The sequence below is a fragment of the Hippocampus bargibanti genome, linkage group LG08 (genome assembly GCF_051943395.1).
Source record: "Hippocampus bargibanti isolate YZ-2025 linkage group LG08, ASM5194339v1, whole genome shotgun sequence".
NCBI lineage: Eukaryota > Metazoa > Chordata > Actinopteri > Syngnathiformes > Syngnathidae > Hippocampus > Hippocampus bargibanti.
This window is the reverse complement of record NC_142741.1, coordinates 856974-878517: the sequence shown is the minus strand read 5'-3', so window position 1 is coordinate 878517 and position 21544 is coordinate 856974. Positions and strand designations below refer to the sequence as shown.

Below are 21544 nucleotides of genomic sequence, written 5' to 3'. Positions count from 1 at the left end.
ACCGACTGCCATTGCTGCCTGCTTCACAGTATACACACACGGCACATTGCACATTGCACTGCATGACACCGAGCAAAGCCAAAGTTGGGCCTTCGCGGGCCTTCTATTGGATGAAGGTGCATGACACGAAGTCGAGGCTAAGAGCCCCCACAACTAGCCGCAGTACGGGGAGGTTGCGCAATACTCCTGTTGTCTTCTTTGTTGGTGTGCTTTTGTTGTGGTTAGTTGCCGACGCCGCTTCTGTTGTTCTGATGATGCCCCCCCCCCCCCAGCATCCCCTCACCCTAATGTAGATTAATGGCAATTTATTGTATGTCGCTGGAAATAAGCGATGGTCAACTGCCGTCTGCATGCACGCCTCCAGTTGAGCGCCAAGAGCCGACGAGTTTCGTTTACATTCACAAACTTTTTTGGTATTTGAAAAACGAGTCCCAATTGGTTAAACACCAATGCAACCCATGCATTTTTGGTGTTTTGGGCGTCACCCACAAGGCTTTGTGAAAGTCAACGGCCTCTCCGAGTCTTCTTGCAGTCCAACTGTAACCGGGCCGACATGGTGCAGCCTTTTTTTTCTGACTTTTGTCTCTATTTTGTATTTTGATATGATTTTAGTCCTCAATTCATATTCTCTGATTCTTATTTTTATGAACGTCTGTGGAAGCTCTCAGTCGTACAGGAGTGGTCCATCGATGAAAAGGTTTCTTCAGCCGTCATCTGTACGAATTTGAAGGTGTCGGACGTTTCGCTTCTTATCCAAGAAGCTTCGTCAGCGAACTAAATTCTTACTGGTAGTATCGGCCCTATATATATATATATATAGGGATGATACTTACTGGTAGTATCGGCCCCATATATATATCCCATACATATAGGGCCGATACTACCAGTAAGACTTTAGTTCGCTGACGAAGCTTTTTGGATAAGAAGCAAAACGTCCGACGCCTTCAAAGAAGTACAGATGACGGCTGAAGAAACCTTTTCAACGATATTTTTATTAACACATTCACTGCCAGATGATGTGCAAAAAAAATGTGTCCACTCCAGTGCCAGGGTTTTTTGATAGCTTAATGCTAACACATAATGCAAAATGGCGTTGATGAGCTAGTGAAAATTAGCATATATCTTTCGGTACTTAAAAAAAACGCGAAAATTAGCATTGATGTTTTGGTACTTTACTCATTCACTGCCTGGGTTTTTGTCCTTTTCACTCAAATTCCAGGACACAAGGAATATGAAGTTTTACCTTCTTTATGCGTGCTACCGCAATTGACTGCGACACACGATTCACCATGGCGTTATTTATGTCATTTTCCTTGTAATGTCGCCGTCAACACAGTGTTTTCAGGCAAAAAAGTACCCAAAATGCATTGTGTGTCGCTTTGTCGGTCAGGGGCGTTCCAAACGTGACGTGGGGATCGTCACCAACTGGAAAACAGACTTCCTGAATATTCAGCGCAAGTCTTAAAACGTCAAATCTAGCTAGCTATATGCGCTGGAATCTTTGTCAAATGCGCTCAGTAGAAGTCATTTGACAAATGATGGACGCAACTTGTCCGGAGGTGTCGGTTGCCCTTAAATTTGTTTTACTTCTGTGAGTTGACCAAGACGGAGAAACAAGGCTGCACGTCCGTCCATGTTGCACCGGCCTCATCACCGATGTGAAGTTGCTGAATGCTAACGCGCGTTTATTTTTTTTTGTCTCCCTTGCAAGAAATGTGAAGAAGCGTCGCTACGACCCCAACGCCACAGCCATTTAACGCTGAAGGGCGGACGCCAATCGCCGACGGATTGCAGACAGCCGGACTGCACTTCTTGCTGCTGACTTTTTGGCATTAGATTTACTTGAATATTAATCATGGATTGAAAAAAAAAATAATAATACAAGCGGGATGATGGACATTGGAAGCAATTCCGCGGTAGCGACATTAGACGCGTGTAACCTTTTAGCCTTTTCACAGCACTCATCACACGCAAGCCTGATCTCGACCTCTTTTCGACCTCCCTTTTGTTGTTTTGCTCGGATAACTGGCATTAAGAGCATTTCTTAGCGGGCTCCGCATGGCTACGTAAGCTGTGAATATTTAGCCGGAATTACATCCTTCCAAAGAGAACGAGGAGAAAAAGCCTCATTCCAACGGAGACAAACGAATGTGACAGCAAAACTGCATGGAAGCTCATATAGTGAATGCTGACTAAAAACAAAATGTAGATAATTGCAGTATTTCAGCTTTGGAAAAAAAAATCCACCGATGTATTTATTTATTTAACGTATTTTCCGGTGTATAAGGCGCAATGAATGGTGTACTTTCAAACATTTTCCATATGCAGGTAACATCAGATTTACGACCGAGTTCCGTTCCGACCAAACGGTCGTAAGTCAAAATGGTTGTAAGTCGAAATCCATTCAAAATGTTGAATAGAGGCTAAATGACTGAGCAAACTACCCCTCTTAAAATGTTAAAAATAGGGTCCGGAGGTCGTGGTCGTTAAGTACAGGTGGTCGTAAATACGGGTGGCCGTAAGTCGAGCCGGTCGTAAGTCGGATGTTGCTTGTATAAGGCGCACTCCCAATGAATGGTGTATTTTCAATCCTTTTCCATATACAGGCAACATCCGACTTACGACCGAGTTGCGTTCCGACCAAACGGTCGTAAGTCGAAACGGTCGTAAGTCGAAATCCATTCAAAATGTTGAATAGAGGCTAAATGACTCGCAAACTACCCCTCTTAAAATGTTAAAAATAGGGTCCGGAGGTCGTGGTCGTAAGTACGGGTGGTTGTAAGTCGAGCCGGTCGTAAGTCGGATGTTACTTGTATAAGGCGCACCCCCAATGAATGGTGTATTTTCAAACCATTTCCATATATAATGCACATTAGCTGTCTAATTGGCTAGCTAGCTAGCTAGTTACCTATTAGTCATCTATTCGCTAGCTAGCTAACTTGTTTTATTTGAGTTATTTCCGGTTGAACTGGGTCGCAGTTGCTGGCTACCTAGCTAGCTATCTATTTGCTATCTATTAGCTGTCTAACTAGCTAGCTATTAGTCATCTCTTTGCTAGCTAGCTAACTTGATCTATTGGAGTTATTTGAGCAGGGACATCTTTTGATGAAAATCAAGGCTTTTGGGTGCGCCCTATACACCGGAAAATACGGTACATTGATTATAATGGGACGTTTTTCGGTTTTCAACCAAATCGCTTTTCAAACCGGTTTTGGGAACGGATTATGGTTGAAAACCGAGGTTTGACTATATAGCTATCTCGCTGATTAGCTATTATCTATATGTCTTTCTAGCTATCTAGCTAGATAGCTAGCTGGCTAGCTTTCTATCTGAGTTATTCTAGATTGAGTGAACGCTGAAAGCCTAGCTAGCTAGCCATTTGCTATCTATTTTCTCTCTGTCTAGATGGCTATCTTGCTCGCTATCTATTAGCTCTCTGGCTTGCTGGATAGCTATCTAGCTGACTAGCTATTAGCTATATGGCTATCTAGCTAGTGAGCTAGTTGCTTCCGGGTCGAGTGAACACTGCCGCTGCTCACCCACAGAAAAAAACTTTTCCCGTTTTCACGGTAAAGTGACCTTGAGAGTTTTGAAAGGCGCTTAGAAATGAAATGTATTATTCTTATGGTTATTATTTCAGGTGAATGCTAAAGTAGACCACCCGTTATGTGCGTCGGTGACATTTCACTTGGGAACAGACACCTTATACACTGGAAAATACGGTATTTGTTGTTTTTTTACATTCGCATGTTTTATAGCAGGCGTTTCAAAAGCTCATCGGGCGAACTTTTAGCTCAAAACGTAACCGTTCCGGCGTCCCCAAGAAAAGCGTGTCAGAGATCAGGTCCGATGCCGTCGCGGTGTTGACGTTGAAGGAAAAGCCAAAGAAGCAATCACCATTGAACCATGTGGATGTTGCACACGGAGCACTTTTTTTGCCCTCTGTCGCGTCCAGCCGGGGCTCACCCGTCCACCGCCGACACCCCCGTCCACTGACCCCCGCCGCCACATCTGGCTTAGCCTTGTACTCTCATAGACTCGTAAGTAGCCATCGAGTGGACGGGAAACAACGCCGCATGCAATCACTGTGTAGTGGGCTTATTTATAGTCATTCTAGATGCGAGTTTCCTCGCAGAAATTTCCAAGAAAATATGCTTCCAAAAGATAAAGGCTGCATGTCAATAATGAAACATTTAACTTTGATTTACTATGCAAAGGAGGGATATTATTGCACAAAAAAAGCCGAAGGATCGACCTCTAATTTGAAAAAAAAAAATCTGCTTATTATCATTTTCTCCATTTCAATCTTGTTTCATTTTGCTTCCAAAAAAAAACGGATTCATATTTATTATGAGGAATAATCAAAAGAGCACTTCTCCTGTGTGTGGGTGTGTGTGTTTGTATGACTAGTCTTGTGAGGACCACTAACATTTGATGCCATACGTAGTGAGGACATTTTTTGACAAGTGAGGACCTTTTGGCCGGTCCTCACAAGTTGTTCATTCTAAAGGCTTCTAGAAGGTCTATATATGCATCTGTTAAAGTTTCAGAAAGGTCCTCACAAATTCACCCAAAAGGATTTTTTGGTGTGTATTTTCATTTCACTTGAATACACACACTTTTTACTCACTGTGTGTGTTCATGTGTGTGTGTGTGTGTTGTTAATGAGAGGAAAAAGTTCATACCACAAAAAGTAAAAGGATATTTTAACCAAATTCACACAGGGGTGGGGACTTTGAATGTACCCATTCAGAGTCCTCACTCCTGCTGCTATTTCAGTTTCAAGTCCACTTTTTATTGCTTTGTTTTTGAAGAAGTTGAAGTGGGAAATAGGGTGACATTTACTGTTCAAATGGAACACTCGTTCTTCTCTAAATTTATCAGCAACAGTGGTCCTCACTCTTTAATCTGGAGTTATCCGGTCCTCACATTATCTTTGAAACAGGAACGTGTGGGTGTGTGCGCGAATGTGTGTGTGAGTCCCATCTAATGTTTTGAATCACCTTCACACAAAAATGGTGCCTGTACATATGAAGGCCTGGCGCAGGGTTCTTCTTGTTGTCCCCTCTAGATGGTGGCTGGTATGTTGCCCCTCCCCCCACCTTTCAACGTCTGCTCGTCCTCTGTCCTCTTTCTCACTGCATCATGTACACTTGGACTGGTCAATAAAACTACTGACTCCTTTTAAGTGTTCCTTTTTTTCCTCTTTTTCCAGCGCACTTTATTCATCAACTATCCAACCAGTCAATCAATAGCAACGGCACAATTTGAATTGAAATTTTGCATCAGGTTGTCCGATGGACAAACGGCTCACTCATGCGATGGATGTCTCCTCAGAAAATACATAAAAAGTGAGCATGGGGGCAAAAAAAATCCAAAACAGATTGGGCTGTGACCTCCTGTTTAGACTCGCGTGTGCAGGTTTTTGTCACACTAGGAGCAAAAATAATACAAACAGTTATTATTATCCTCACATAAGTATATGGACTATTATGTACTGCATATATTGTATTATAATAAATATTAAGAGTGTTTGTATATATATGGTACAAATCTGTTTTATACTATCGGCATAAACAATGAAATGCGATAAAACGGGTTCACTGTTTTTTTCCACGTGCTATATTAACATGGAGAGCCGCAAAGCACGACAGTTGCCCCTATGAAACTCCTCAACTGACTTCAACATAGTTCCTTGACATAAAATTGCCACAAGGTCACATTCACTAAAAATGTATAATTGGCAGCAAAATTGAACGCAGGTAACGTTTTTATTGTTTTGGCTTGAGCACACCCAAAAATAATAATAAATAATAATAATAAATATTGATGAGGTGAGTTTTTGAACCAAGTCTACTTGACTGTTTTCAAGCAATCTGGGAAGATTTTCTGAATGAACAAAATGGACGTCGACATGTTGTTTTTCAACAGGTCTGCTAGAGTTTGCAGCTTTGGAGTGAGAATTATGAGTTATTTTTTTAATGTATGACCACAATAATGAATGAGCGTCCGTTTACGAATTGCAGCAGAACATTTCAAGTTGGCTTCTCACTGTGAAGATAATCACAGCTGACGTCACACCTTCTCTCCTGACATTTCAGTAAAAGCCGCAAATGGAACTCCTCGCATGTCTCCGCTTTTCATCTTACACTTGGACCATGTAACCAACTACGCATATTGCGGTATGCTCAAATGGCGGTATGCTCAAATTCACACCGAAATAGCGCTTTGAAGGACAACCGGAAGGGATTCAATAGAATTTTAATTGTTGGTCAAGCTTTTGTAGGTTTGAGTCCCAAATAGTCATTTCAAACAATGACCGTATTTCCTGGTGTATAAGGCGCACCCAAAGGCCTTGATTTTCTTCAAAAGACTACACTGCGCCTTATACGCCGTTCGGTGCGCCTTATATGTCAAGTCATATTAAGACACAACAGGTCTTCCAACTACTGTCAGCAGCCATTTTGCTATCTATTTGCTATCCATTTGCTATCTGGCTAGCTACCTATCTGGCTATCTATTTGCTATCCATTTGCTATATATATTTTCTATGTATTAGCTAGCTACCTGGCTGGCTATCTATTTGCTATCTAGCTAGCTACCTAGCTGGGTATCCATTTGCTGTCTATTTGCTATCTATTAGCTAGCTACCTGGCTGGCTATCCATTTGCTATCTATTAGCTAGCTACCTATCTGGCTATCCATTTGCTATCTATTAGCTAGCTACCTATATGGCTATCCATTTACTATCTATTTGCTATCTAGCTAGCTACCTAGCTGGCTATCCATTTGGTATCCATTTGCTATCAATTAGCTAGCTACCTAGCTGGCTATTCATTTGCTATCTATTAGCTAGCTACCTGGCTGGCTATCTATTTGCTATCTACCTAGCTACCTAGCTGGCTATCCATTTGGTATCTATTTGCTATCTATTAGCTAGCTACCTAGCTGGCTATTAATTTGCTATCTATTAGCTAGCTACCTGACTGGCTATCCATTTGCTATCTGTTAGCTAGCTACCTAGCTGGCTAAACATTTGCTATCTATTAGCTAGCTACCTAGCCCATTGGGGGTGCGCCTTATTATTATACCCCGGTGCGCCTTATACACCAGAAAATGCGGTACACTGCTGGCAAAATGATTATTTAACAATATACTTTGAATTCTGCTTATATTTGTACAGAAAATTCCAAATCTCAATGATGCAGTCCAAGATGCCGTTTGATATTGGAAGTTTTCTCCTTGAATGTGCACCCGATATACAATTTGAGGAGACAAATGAACTGACAACACAGAAATTTGGTACAAATATTATTTTTCATTTGTAGAAAAGTGTCTCCAATGTTTCTAGTGTAAATATTAGTTTAAACTTTAAAAAGCGTGTATTGAAAACACGTTTAAAACCCCTGCAAGCATATACAATCTGCCTTTTTCCCCCTCCCCTTCAGACATGTTGACTATATAGCAGCTTCTCAGGAGATAAATAAATTGCTTCTTCATTTTCTTCTATGACGACGTGCTTGCTCACATCCATAGATTTAGTTGAAAGCCCGTCAAGGTAACAACTAAGTTAATTGAGTAGTGCTTGTTAAAGGACAATCCAGTGACGTCAGATTCTCCATCGACACTTTTCATGGTAAGTGATCCATTTGCGTTGAATGCTGTGAAGTTCTCGCAGGCCAATGGTCGCTCGCTCGCTCGCTCGCCCCAAACCGTAGATGACCCCGCTGGCGGCCACGGTGTTGGTTCTGAGCGGCGTGTGCGCGGTGCCCTCGCACGGCCAGGCGGACCCTCGGCAGGTGGACCCCCTGACGGTTCCCCGCGCTGACCCGCAGTGTTGGGACTCGGCGTCGGTTCGCCTCCTGGACATGCGCTCGCCCAGAGTGGCCGACACCGCGGTGGCCTTCTGGGACCTGATGGAGGTCCTGCGGGCGTCGGACAACGGCAAGCATAAGCGCCTCTTTTGGGATCTGGCGAGGGTCTTCTGGGAGATCTACCTGGACTGCGTCATGTCCAGGAGTCACGGCCTCGGACGGAGACGCGTGACCAGCGTCCGTTCCCTCAGCACGGACAGTGAGTTGACGTCGTCTCGGTGTTTATAGTAGTAGCCAACGTTTTCGCCAACGCAAAGCCTCAACTTATTTCATTCTTATTTCTTTTTAGTCGACAAAATAAAGAACACGCGTCGTTTTTTATGCGTTTTTTTTTTTTTGGTCGAACTTTTGTCGTCCCTCTTTTACAACCGGCGATAAACACGCCGCCATTAAAATGGCACCGTGACACTCGTCATACTTTAAAATAACAACTAACGCTTAGTTTCGATTTATATTTTAGTCACCTAGTGTATTTCCCCCCCGCCCGTTATTACGCTGTGTTTTATTTACTTTAATACACCGGAACCATTATGGTAAACAAATTGTTGAATGATTACCTCTCTGACAATATACTTTCAGCCTAGGTTGTCATTTTTATTTAAAAAATTATACCCTATAAAAATAAGAAGAATTGATTTTAAAATGATATTGCTTTTTAGCTTATTTTGGCATAATTCATCAAAATAAAATAAAGATTACATACAGTATGTCTAATAAGATATGGATGCACACACACTAAAAAGGCTGTTTTTTGAATGACTGGAAACTCACAATTGGCTAAAAAGAGACTGGAATACATGCTAAACTGTTTAATCTTTTAAAAATGCCAGGAAATATATTTAATATGTTGATTTTAAGTTTTTTTTTACACCTTTAAAGTGTTTTAAAAGGATACATTTTCACATGAAATACTCATAACTCAACACATTTTCATTGTCCAACTGTGAATGCATCTCCACCATTATCTTTCTCATTCAAAATTCTATATTATATTTTTAATGCCACTTTTACTTTTCTTTAACCTGTGTGTTTTGTTTTGTTTTGTGTGTGTGTGTGTGTGTGTGTGTGTGTGTGTGTGTGTGTGTGTGTGTGTGTGTGTGTGTGTGTGTGTGTGTGTGTGTGTGTGTGTGTGTGTGTGTGTGTGTGTGTGTGTGTGTGTGTGTGTGTGTGTGTGTGTGTGTGTGTGTCCCTTCTAGAGTTGTTCAAGTTCAACAGCTCAGGCGCAAACTGCAGTTTGTGGCTCAGTTTCCGAGTGAGACGCAAAGATCACATCCAAACCACCAAGAGCAAAGCGACTTGAAACACACACCAATAAAACTCCACTTACAGTATGTTGCTTTTTTTTTGCCTTTTCTGTCTTAACAGTAATCAATAGCAATTGTAGGCTTCTCATTCAAAGAGAGCAATTAGCTTGATGATGCAATACTTGCTATGTTGTGAAGCTTACTTTTTTCCCTCAAAATGAAAAGGTTTTTCTACGTGTGTTGAAAGACACACCGGGGCATCATGACCACTAAAATGTGTCAACAAAATGTTTTAGCAATCATCAGGAAGTCAAATATCAAAATCATGTCACACAAGGAAGTATGGGTCTAAATTTCAGTTTCTAGTTGTGCAAAATGATTGAGATACATCCCCAAATGGCAGCAAATTACGTACCTATTAAAGGACAACCGACGTCTCTGGACAAGTTGTGTCCATAATTTGTAAAATGTCTTCAAATGACTTTGACTGAGCGTATTTGACAAAGATTCCACCGCATATAGCTATATTTTACCTTTTAAGACTCGCACTGAATATTACGGAAGTCTTGTTTTTGAGTTGGTGACGAGTCGTCACGTCACTGAAGGAACGCCCCTGACCGAAAAAGGACACATTGTAGCGTCCTTTCATCACGTCAATACATTTTGCTGTACTTTTTTTGGTCTGAAAATGACAAAGCTCCGTGTAAGGAGTTCTGCCTCTTTTTGGTGCTATATTTCCTGCCCCCAGATACCTCAAAATGACACGGAATAATCAATTCTTTAATCGATTGTAAACATGTATGCTTTCCTCTTCAAATTATTTGAATCACATTCATTACTGGATGAGGAACAAGAAATCATCTCTCCCAATCTGAAGCCATTGTTTTGATTCCAAGACGTCTTGGGGTGACACCACGAACAAGGGGGCGGGACCTTCTGAATCTGGCCACTTCCTGTTTCATTTTTTTTGCAGTTTTTGGACACTTTAAGTCATTTTTATTGGTGTTTTGCATTTGACTAAAATATCTGCCTCAGTGTTTTGGGTATTTTAGATGCTATAAAACGTTTTTCTGATGTCAGTTAGGAAACAAAAAAAAATGATGTCGGTTGTCCTTTAACTATGAGGTATTTTTGCATGACCTACTTTTCAACATTGAGCCTCAACACGAGTTTACCTACCACCACAAAAGCTGGATTAATAATGTTGGAGACCTCAACACATTTCAAGACATTACTCCAAGTCCAGATTCCTAAATTGACCATTTTTTTGACGGAAACTGCAAGTGGCACTCTTTCCTGATGCTACTTGAACGGGGAAAACAGATATCCATGATTGTTAGTTACCAGTAGTTACCTGAGCATCCGTGATTTTATTTTCAGTTGATCCAAATTCCCACTGACTGAGATAGATAAAAATGGGTGATTTTTGTTGCTTTTTACTTTTTACTCCACAAATAAATATGAATCGATATGCAGTGTTTACTTTAGACTAATGGTTTATTGCCAAGAAAATGGTTGAGTTGGCTTCTGATTTAATCCTTAAACCAGTTTTTCAATTATAATAATCTGTTTTGATAGTTCAAAATCTTGTATTATAAAAAAATATTGAAAATACTGTAAACCATTTTTGCTACTTTGACGATGAAAGTTTTTGAGTGGAGTCTACTTTTATTTTGTCTATTTTTGTTTGTACTTTGTACATTTAAAGTGTCGGATTTGAACCAGTACTTCAACATTTATTTTGCATGTGATTATTTTAGCCATCTACAGATTATTATTATTTGTCAAACTGAAACGCAAAAATGAAAACAAGAAGCGCTTTTTACTACTTTTTCCGCACAATTGTGTCGGCAAACACAACTATATGACGCCACATCCGGTGACCCCCCACCCGCCCGGATGTTGTTAAGACATACGGTCACATACCCCCTTGCTTGTCTTTAACTCTTACGAGCCACAATGAAGACTTTTTAACACATACGTTCCAAGTTAATCTATTTTAAACACTAAGATCCAAATATCTTCATCGTTTTTGATAATTCTTCACCAAATACCCAGCTAATACGAACGCTTTGAGACGGCAAAAAACGCGAACATGTCTCAGGAAATGTACCAGGCTGCGGTCACGTCCACCGATTTAAGGTAAGTCCAGATGGCAGATCTCATCTGGGTTGCTTTTAACCTTAAAACGAGGTCCAGTTTGAGGCATATCATCAAGTGTTGTTATCAACCCAACCGGACGTCGCTTATACAAAACGAAAGTTATCATGGCTAGCCTAGCTTGAAAATTAGCAAAGCTAACGATGGGTCTCCCCGGTTTGCAACGACACTTTGAGGTTACAACGCCTCGACAAAATAGGCTACTAGGTTATTTTTTTCAAATTCAGTATTTCATTTCATTGTTGGCCAAAAATTGTTCATCGTTCAAATACTTGACAACGACAGCTTTCGTATGGATTCACGATCATTTACGTCGCGTGCACATTTCGTACACAATAGTGATGTGTCGTTCGCGAACGAGCCGGATCTCTGAAGGGAATGAAGAGAGCCGGTTCCAAACAAGGAGCCGGAAAAGGGAGCCATTTTTTTTTATCCTCTATCCCCCAGTCTTCGGTTAAAGCCGCACGTGATTGGTCGATGTCCGTGGTAGAGGAAGGAAGGGAGAATTATAGACCCACGCAGCAGCGAGACTAAGGGGGGACGTCAGGGTAGACAGGTGGACAAATGTTATCACATTATGCTGTTATTATGATTCAATTATGGTAATTTTTACTAGTTGGTATCATAGCATTATTAATATGAAAAGCAAATTAGTGACAGCTGATCATCAGACCAGAGTAACCACAGGGAAAGTGAAAGTTAGCGGATGCTCTCTGTTCACATATAAATCAAGCCATATAAATAAAAATAATTGATATAGTGTATTTTTTTAGATGAGTAATTCGTTTTTCACATAATTTTACATTATTTTTGGTAGTAAGTTAATTTAAGCAACAAAAAAAACTGAGGAGCCATAAGAGCCGGATCTTTTTAGTGAGCTGAGCTAAAAGAATCGGCTCTCAGAAAAGAGCCGGAATTCCCGTCACGAGTCCACAATCGGATGTACATCGTGACCCAAGGACACTTTATTGAGATAGCGACACAGAAGGCCTTAAAATTTAAGTGGGATATTGTCGTGAAAAATTGATGTCAGCGTTGGCATTTATTATACGTAACATCAATTTTACACGTGCCGTGACATTCCTATTAAAATATAACATTTGGATTTAATGGTAGCATTATAAAAATAATAGCCTAAAACTTGACGACATAAGACAAATAATACATTCCCAGTTGTCTGTCAGTGATAACATTTAACGCTAATGTGTGACCTCGCTCAGCCCGAATAAAGATGCAGTCCCGGCGGCGGGGGCCAGCAAGACCCCTCCTGGCAAGACCCCAATCCAGATGCTGAATGAATATGGCATCAAGCATGGCAAAATCCCCACTTACGTGCTGGAGAAAGCTAAAGGAGAAGCCCACCAGTCAAGCTTCGTGTTCACTGTGACTGTTGGAGACGTCTGCTGCAAAGGTTGCAGCTTGGTTTATATCAAACACAGGCCCATTAGCTTTATTTTTAATTATTATTAACACACACACACACACACACTATCATATTGTGACAATGAATGTATCTGATGTGGTTTCCAGGTGAAGGTCCCACTAAAAAGGCAGCCAAACATCTGGCTGCTGAAGATGCACTGCGTATCCTTCAGGTGCACACGGCAGCCGTGTGAGTACACACAATATGTGCTTGAAGTACGTACTGTATTTTCTGGAATATAAGGCGTACTTTTAACAAATCGAAACATTTTCCATCCATAACCTGCACCGCATTATAAGGGGAACCTTCAATGAATGACATTATTTCAAACGCTTTCCATACATAAGGCGCGCCGCATTATAATAATAATAATAATCATAATAATAATACAACAACAAATACAACAAATACAACAATAATAATAATCATCATAATAATAACACAACAACAAATACAACAATAATAATAATAATAATAATAATAATAATAACAAAATACAGCAAATACAACAATAATAATAATAATAATACTACTACTACTAATAATAATAATAATAATAATAAATTTCATTTCTAAGCACCTTTCAAAACTCTCAAACTCACTTTACAGTCACAGAATCGTTTTTTTCTGCGGGTGAGAAGCGGCAGCTACATGCGCCAGCATTCACTCAACCCGGAAGTAACTTAAATAGATAGAAAGCTAGCCATCTAGCTAACAGATAGCTAATAGATAGCCAGCTCGACATTTAGCTCACTAGCTAGATAGGCATATAGGTAATAAATAGCCATCAACATAGCTAGCTAGCTAGCCAGATAGCTAATAGATAGCAAATGGATAGCCAGCTAGGTAGCGATTGTCGGAAAACCGACCTGGTTGGTACTGCGAGTACGAGCCCGACTACGGCGATCCACCCGCACAATGAGGCGCAGGATCAGCTTTTGAAACAATCTTTTCTTTTAGGCGCGCCTTATAGTGCAGAAAATACGGTAATTCCAACCCAGTCGATCCTGTAGAAAATAACGGGGAAAGTGCCTGTTAATAAATATATAGAATGACAAAAGGGGTTTTTGTCCTTTCTAAAGGAGCCTCCCAGCGAAGCCCGACAGTAATGGCGTTGTAGCAGAATCAAACGGCCACCCCAACGCCGTGGGCACACTGCAGGTAATGATGATAATAACAATAATACATTTGCATTTACAATAACCATGCGTGTATATGGAACTGTCGCGGCTTGGAATTGAAGCGGATTTATGTGGGACAGGAGATGTGAGATCATCTCTTTTCGTCAATGGATGGCTCCAGCTTCGTGTTTGTTTACAACATTTAGCTTGTCGTAGATGTGCACATTTCCTGACTTCCATGATCCACTGGTGAAAAGGATGCCTTGTTCATCTCTTCCTTTATCTAGAACTGCTTCATGCTACAAAGAGGGTGCAGGAAGTGCTTAAGATTGAATGACTGTCTGTGGCTTTTGTGTTGTGTCACGTTATTTGTTATTTTTGTTGTTGTTTTGACTTCAAGATGGCGCCGCAAGCCTGGCTACCTTTACGGCAGCTCCTGTATTTTGTTTTTCTACTTCTTTCTTTCCTTTCTTCTTCCTTTCATCACGTTGCTGCTATGAACTGTACATTTCTCTGCTGCGGGACGAATAAAGGCTCATCCAATCCGAAATAGCGACAACTCTTGATGCTAACAAATAGCATGTGAATGCCGTTTGCATTGTCTGTTAGCATGAAGCTAAGCTGATTTTCCGCTGTTGATGACATGCAGTTTTTTTTTTCTTCTTCTTTCCGGTAGGAGCTGTGCTGGAAGAGAGGCTGGCGTCTTCCCGAGTACACGATGCTAATGGAGAGCGGCCCGCCACACAGGCGAGAATACACCATAAGCTGTGCAATGGAGTCCCTTTCGGAGACGGGTAGGACCACCTTGTTTGTGTCAAAATCATCCCTGGTGACCAGACGTCTTCATAGTTGTTCATCCTTTGACCGAGCAGCTACCGCAAAGTCCAAAAAAGCAGCAAAGAAAGCAGCCGCTGAGAAGATGGTGGCCAAACTTCAGAGTCTGTCAGGGTCCTCCTCAGAAATCACATGGGTGCGGACGCCTCAAGTCTCACGTCTAAGTTCACGCTAGCTGGAGCTCCTTGTGACTTCTTTTCCCGTGTGACTCACATCTCACAGACGCCGAAGTCCAGGGTGCATTTCGAGAAAGTGAAGAGCTCGTCGTCCGAAAAGATCTCCTTCCTGAGGAGGAACCCTTTGAGTATTCCAAACACGGACTACATTCAGCTGATGGCTGACCTTTCCAAGGAGCAGAATTTCGACACCACCTACTTGGACATCGGTATGTGTTTGGATAGGATGCACAACGTTCTCATCTCATTTGGATCCCTCCAATCGCGACTAGAAAATATCCTTGAGAGTTTTGAAAGGCGATTATAAATGAAATGTATTATTATTATTATTATTATTATATAGCACTTTAACAACAGCTGAATCTGTAACAAAGCGCTTAACATGGACTAAAGGCAAACGCTGCCCCCTTGTGGAAGGGAAAAATCATTTCCAGAGGTCTGACCAGTGCTTTATTGGCACCCACTGCAAGAAAAACCCAAACAAATTTGGGAATGGCGCTCCACGGCATGCTTTTCAATTCCTCGAAATTGATTCGCGAATGGCAGTGAATGAGTTAATGTTTTGTTTCTTTTACTTCAAAATATATACGCAGCGTTCCTAGTTTTACAAATCCTGTAGTTGTACAAATGCCCATTGAGAATTCCGTCAGGTGTTTATATATTTTACCCCACCCAAATATTTTATCTGTTGAAGAGAAAATATCTTCCAGCTGTTTTGCTCAATGTCGCAGTCATTTTGTATTTTTTTTTGTCCCACCACTTTATAAATCAGAAACAAGAAAGGGAGCCACCCGTTTGTTTCCATGGCAACTGAGCTCTCCGATTCAGCCGCAAACTGCAGCGTTCTCACGGAAACCCGCGCTTGTGCTTTGCAGATGAGTTGACGGCGAATGGGCAGTACCAGTGCCTGGTTGAGTTGTCCACCTCCCCCGTCACCGTGTGCCACGGGATGGGCATCTCCCGTAGCAACGCGCACAACGCCGCCGCGCACAGCGCTCTCCAGTACATCAAGATCATGGCGTCCACCAAGTAAAAACGGGAAGGTACATTTTGACATAGAAAGCACAACTGGATGGACAACATCTAACGTTCATGACTTTGTTTGTGGTTGAAACTAATTTAATGGACTGATCCAGGGTGGCGCGGTTCTCCCAACGTACTTTTTCCTGTGACCTAAAACAGCTGATAAAGTTCCAAGGTATTCTAAATCAATATACACGTTTGAATCCAAGTTTTGAAGTTCATGCAAACAAACCTTATTGGTCACTCATGAGATGAAATGCTACCATGCTTTTCTTTTTGTTCCATAGCGAAGGACTTGACAGAAAAGGAAAAAAAAAAGTATGTACACTGTACCAAAGCCGGTTCGGGATATTTGTACACATACTATGAGAGCTCCCTACCTTAAACAATGATACACGTGAATATGACATGCTCCTTTTGAGTGGTTTGGCTCCGGCAATCCTGAGCTAATGTTCAAGCTTTCCCTTAACTTTCCCTGAGACTCTCGACCCTTCCAATATGGCCGCCACATAGCCATGGCTAATGTCCAAGCTGTCCATTAACTCTCCTGAGACTCTCGCCCCTTCCAATATGGCCGCCACATAACCATGTCTGTCATCCTGTCATCTGTACGCTTTACGTATGATATATAACAGTAGCACAATCCATAAATACGTGTGTCAATCGAGTGGTCAATCCTGAAACTAACAAACTTTGACATTTATTGTACAAAGAAGCATTTTGAGCGCAGTGAACACTCTTTCCTCGTCTGTCTGTTCATTCAATCTCAATTTCACAGTGTGCGTGCGCGTTGACAAAATGTTTCCCCCACACTCCACCACAACCATCTATACTATATCAAGTCAGAAAATAAAATGACTCTCATCCACTAATTGTCACGTCACCATGAGATTTTTTTTTTGCACACACACACACACACACACACTCACGCACACACACACGCACACAGATCAAATTGTGTGACACACTGAAGGTCTGCTTTCATTATTATTATTTAATCCAAGCACTATTCAGCAGCAGTGTACAGTGTTGATGGATCGATATGTACTTTAATTTCAATTGCACTTGATCAAGAAGGTACCATCGGGGTGGGGGGGTCCCGACAGAACAAGAACAGAACCTTACCGTGAGGCGTCCGCAACAATCATTGACAGGCTATACATGCAGGTGGAACAATAGTTGGATGTGTGTGTGTGTGTGTGTGTATGTATATATATATATATATTTTTTTTTTGTAATTTTATTTTAAAGGAACATCCTGTGTGTCAAAAACATACAAGTCAGCTGAGATCGGTTCCAATGCTACAGAAAATGGCTGGATAGATGGAGTCGTTTTCAGGTTTCCAGCCCTGCTATATTTACAATGTCTTGATGTTGTACGCTAGCATTAGCAAGAGAGCTTTGTTTTGTGTGCGTACATTTAATTTCTTGACGTGTTTGGCAAGAACGCAGGTTGTCCCCTTTGGCTTTATGATCACTACGCAGATGTGGATGGGTGAGAGTGCTACCATTTGTTTTTTTTCATTTACAGCGGTGGATGTGTGTCATCTTTTTTTGGATATGCGTTAAGGCACAGCAAGTGAAATAGAATACTTGTTGTGGAGACATGAGAAGCAAAAGTGAAGACTGACTGAATTTCTTTTGTCTGTCAGCGATAGTGTGAAAACAAACAAAAAGCCAATAATAGAGCCGTTGTAGCCGTATCAGTTTTGATGGTTAATTACCAAGCATCTTGGAAATACAGTAATACCCCGTTTCTCGCGGTTAATGGTTCACCGGAGCCCAGCCTCTCTCTCTCTCTCTCTCTCTCTCTCTCTCTCTCTCTCTCTCTCTCTCTCTCTCTCTCTCTCTCTCTCTCTCTCTCGCTCTCGCTCTCTCTCTCTCGCTAGTTAGTTAGCTAGCAACCTGATCTATCCATCCATCCATCCTTTTTTTCTGGCTAGTTAGCTACATAACAACCTATGTATCTATATAGCTAGCTAGCTAGCTATCTCGCTAGCTATCCACATTTTTATTTAGCTCCAGTGATAGGTGAAAATACGCAAAGTGGGGGATGCTTTTTTCATACAAATCCAACCTCTCTCTCTAGTTAGCTAGCTAGCAACCTATCTATCCATTCATCCATCCATTTTCTGACTAGTTAGCTAGATAACAACCCATGTATCTATACAGCTAGCTATCTCGCTAGCTTTCCACTTTTTTAGTTTTAAAAACGCAAAGTGGAGATGCTCTTCATACAAAACCAATCTCTCTCTCTCTCTCTTATCATGCTGTCATTGTCGACATGAGCACTTGGAACCAATCAAGCTACAGCCCAAAAAATCTACGATGCACTGAACCGCGATGTAGCGGGGGATGACTGTACTGTATAGTGTTGAGCGGCCTTTTCCTTGAATGAGCAGCAGGTGGCACTGTTGTCTCGGGGTTGAAGAAGTAGCTGCCTGAACATCATGTACTTAACAATATAATGACACAAAGTCTTTTTTTTAATCAAATGTGATCGTGGGCATCTTGCGTTTTTTTTGGGACATCTTTGGTCAACATTTTGAGTTGCAATACTCCAAATTTAGCCACAGTTTCACTGTGTGCAGGAGTCTCAATTATTTTTTAAGTGTGTTGCTTTAGTGGTTGGCGATAGAAAACGGCACACTCAGGATGGCTTTAGTCAAATAAATAAATAAATAGACTATTGTTATATCAGGTTGAAAATGTATATATTTATGTATTTGGCATTTTAATATTTGGCTTTTTAATTGATTTTCAGAGAGAAATGGCAAAACGAATATCCATTAACAATAAATTAACCTATTATTCAGCTTTGAATAAATACATTATTGACAGTTAACCAAGCTTTTTTTTTTTTTTTTTTGCGGGGTGTCGAAATTAATATCTATTGTCAATGAATCAAGTAGAACAGAGGTCCCCAACCCCCGGGCCGCGGACCGTGGGTCATTTGTTACCGGGCCGCGCAGAAAGAATCAATAATTGACATCATTTCCGTTTTATTAATTATCTGAGTCCGAACGATGTTTTATTTTGAAAAATGACCATTTTACATCCGTCTCGGACTTCCTCTTGACGCATGTCAAAACGCTTTTCTAGGTCACGTGATACATACCGCAAAAAAATTAGCCCACCGTAAGCTAGCAAAATGAGGGGAAAAAATGCCTACCTGTCATATCATTTTATTTTGTTGTATTTGTTGTACTGAACTCGAATATATTTTCTTAAAAAGTGCTGACTGAATACGTTAAAACGGACCTCATTGAAAAGAATGAAACAGCCAATATTACAATTTGCCTGTGTTAGAGGTGCTCTCTCTGCAGCGTCGCAAAGGAAGCTATGGACGGAATGGCTTGTGCGCAGGTAGTTAGAGTACGACATGAGGGAGTGGGAGTGGGAGTGGGTGGTCAACAAGTTCTGAGAGTGAATCCACTTAGTACTGAACCGTCGATCATTGAACGTGATCATTACTATGCCGGCTGCTGCGAAATGGGATGTGTGCACTCATCTGTGTGGTTTGACCAATCGCAAACCGTAGTAAAAGGCAAAAAATAAATCCAATCTGCTGAGATATTGTATCAAAAAATACTCGATGAAAAATCTTTCTTCAACCGTCACCTGCATATACTTCTTTGAAGGTGTCGGACGTTTCGTTACTCATCCGAAAAGCTTCGTAAACCCTTCAGTAAATCGCCATAGTGGTTTGAGGTTTAATTTAGACCGTGCTTATAACAGACTTCTGAGGTTGTTACCGCAGAGGTCTGACATTACCATCTCTGTCCATTATTTTATTATATATATTTATTAGGATGCACAAAACCGGGATAGATGGAGGACATTGATTCGCTGTGGCGACCCCTGAAGGAAAAGATTATTTTATTATTTTATTAATTTTGTAATTATATTATTGTTTTTTTTTTATGTTATTATGTTATTATGATAGTATTTTATTATTTTATTATTGTATTATTTTATTGTTATTATTTTATTATGATATTATTTTAGTATTTTATTTTATTATTTTAATTATTTTATTATGTTATGTTATTATTTTATTATGATATTTCATAATTATTTTATTATTGTATTATTTTAATTGTTATTTTTTTTAATTATTTTATTATTTTATTATATTTCATTAGTTTATTATGTTATTATTTTATTATTATTTTTTTTACTATTTTATTATTTATCATTTTATTTATGGTTTTATTGTTCTTTGTATTGTTCTTTTAATTGTAAAGTGTCCTTGAGTGTTCAGAAAGGCACTTGTAAATTAAATGTATTATTATTAATTATTATTATTATTATTATTAGGGAGATGTATATGGCCAGAGTTACCGGCGCAACTTTAGTTCGCTGACTAAGCTTTTCGGATGAGGAGCGAAACATCCGACCCCTTGAAATTTGTACAGACGATGGCTGAAGAAACCTTTTCATCGATGGACCACTCCTGTACGACTGAGATATAAAAATACTCTTTTTTTTTTTCCTGCAACGTTAAATGATGTAATAAATATGGCCGTTTGCCAGTGAAAAGCTCTCTAAGCATGCATGTGGTCGTCGCTAAGTAACGACGGACGGGCGTCCGCGTTTAAGGCCGACTCGGGAGTCGTTAAGAGTAGCTGAGAAAAGATGGAGGCGACCTTCGCAAGCATGATGAAGGTCACCTTCCTGTTTTCAGTGTCCAGTCAGCAGATGCTGAATGCAAAGTGGGCGAGCGACGGGGATGATGTGATGTGCGCTACCACAAGCTCACTGTGGACTCCATGTTGATAAATCCGGGGTTTTTCCGTAGCTCCCAGTACAGGTTGTTAGAGAGCCATCGTTCCCTGTGATTGGCGTCAACCACTTTCCTGTCGCAAAAAAAAAAAAAGGGTCATGGAGGATTGGAAAATTTAAAGGACAACCGACACATAAGTTGCGTCCATCATTTGTAAAATGACTTCTACTGTGCGCATTTGACAAAGATTCCAGCGCAGGTAGCTACATTTGACGTTTCAAGACTCGCGCTGAATATTTGGGAAGTCTTGTTTTCCAGTTGATGGCGATGCCGAAGTGACGTCACGGAGGGAACGCCCCTTGACCGACAAAGCGACACACAATGCGTTTTGGGTACTTTTTTTGGTCTGAAAACACCATGTTGATGGCGAAATTTGAAGGAAAACACAAAAATAACGCCATGGTGAATCGTTTTTTTTCAATTGCGGTGACACGCATAAAGAAGGTGTAAGTGGACCAAAATTCCCAGCGGGCAAATCAGCCCATTTCCAATGGAGCTTGTGCGCCATCTTGTGTATTTTCTGGGCGCTACATTGGAGTCCAGACGGCTCGAATTGATACGGAAGGACTCCTTTAATCGATAGCAAACATTTATGCTTTCCTCTTCGGAACTATTTGAATCATATTCATAACATTTTGTGGCAGTTTTGGGCCACTTGAAGTCATTTTTCTTGGTGTTTTCCATTTGACTAAAAATATCAACCTGCGTGTTTTGGCTATTTTCGATGCTATCAAACGTTTTTCTGATGTCAGTTAGGAAACCCTCCAAAAAATTGGTGTCGCTTGTCCTTTAAGTTAGGCTGAACAAAGAATTTGAATGAAGGACAAAAGGACATGGAGGGCTGTTGTGCAAATGATTAACAGTAAGAAGGCCAATGAACAGGCCTTTAGTGTCTTATCTGTT

At 40.7% G+C, this 21544-nt stretch overlaps 4 protein-coding genes across 11 annotated transcripts in view; 3 read left to right on the top strand and 1 right to left on the bottom strand.

The window, feature by feature from the left end:
* adam23b (ADAM metallopeptidase domain 23b) overlaps positions 1–5188 on the top strand; it is a 37207-nt gene extending 32019 nt beyond the window's left edge. For all 3 annotated transcript variants that reach the window (XM_089001965.1, XM_089001966.1, XM_089001964.1), the window contains one exon: positions 1712–5188. In XM_089001965.1, the coding sequence (XP_088858091.1) occupies positions 1712–1757 (46 nt within the window). In that variant the 3' untranslated portion in view covers positions 1758–5188. The remainder of the gene's footprint in view (positions 1–1711) is intronic.
* A 2328-nt stretch (positions 5189–7516) lies between these two features.
* LOC148894215 (protein FAM237A-like) lies at positions 7517–9207 on the top strand. 2 transcript variants are annotated; one of them, XM_089003230.1, is made up of 3 exons: positions 7517–7636; positions 7719–8073; positions 9071–9207. In XM_089003230.1, exons 1-3 carry the CDS (start codon positions 7634–7636, stop codon positions 9172–9174), a joined length of 462 nt encoding a protein of 153 aa, XP_088859356.1. In that variant the 5' UTR covers positions 7517–7633; the 3' UTR covers positions 9175–9207. The 2 variants fall into 2 exon arrangements, with proteins under 2 accessions (XP_088859356.1, XP_088859357.1); XM_089003231.1 differs by lacking the exon at positions 7517–7636 and having other exon boundaries at positions 7675–8073.
* Positions 9208–11008: 1801 nt separating this feature from the next.
* On the top strand, positions 11009–16727 carry prkra (protein kinase, interferon-inducible double stranded RNA dependent activator). The gene is made up of 8 exons (XM_089003532.1): positions 11009–11260; positions 12499–12689; positions 12809–12890; positions 13784–13862; positions 14499–14616; positions 14695–14792; positions 14879–15041; positions 15708–16727. Exons 1-8 carry the CDS (start codon positions 11214–11216, stop codon positions 15863–15865), a joined length of 936 nt encoding a protein of 311 aa, XP_088859658.1. The 5' UTR covers positions 11009–11213; the 3' UTR covers positions 15866–16727.
* The window catches only part of osbpl6 (oxysterol binding protein-like 6), a 27622-nt gene continuing 22201 nt past the window's right edge, over positions 16124–21544 (bottom strand). For all 5 annotated transcript variants that reach the window (XM_089003527.1, XM_089003529.1, XM_089003528.1 and 2 more), the window contains one exon: positions 16124–20714. In XM_089003527.1, the coding sequence (XP_088859653.1) occupies positions 20603–20714 (112 nt within the window). In that variant the 3' untranslated portion in view covers positions 16124–20602. The remainder of the gene's footprint in view (positions 20715–21544) is intronic.

Bases quoted from the DNA above. Each gene is read 5' to 3' on its own strand.
- prkra (XM_089003532.1), top strand. From the start codon at position 11,214: ATGTCTCAGGAAATGTACCAGGCTGCGGTCACGTCCACCGATTTAAG. The intron at 12,690-12,808 runs GTTGCAGCTTGG...TGTGGTTTCCAG, and splicing joins TGGAGACGTCTGCTGCAAAG to GTGAAGGTCCCACTAAAAAG. The intron at 12,891-13,783 runs GTGAGTACACAC...TCCTTTCTAAAG, and splicing joins CAGGTGCACACGGCAGCCGT to GAGCCTCCCAGCGAAGCCCG.
- LOC148894215 (XM_089003230.1), top strand. The intron at 8,074-9,070 runs GTGAGTTGACGT...TGTCCCTTCTAG, and splicing joins CCGTTCCCTCAGCACGGACA to AGTTGTTCAAGTTCAACAGC.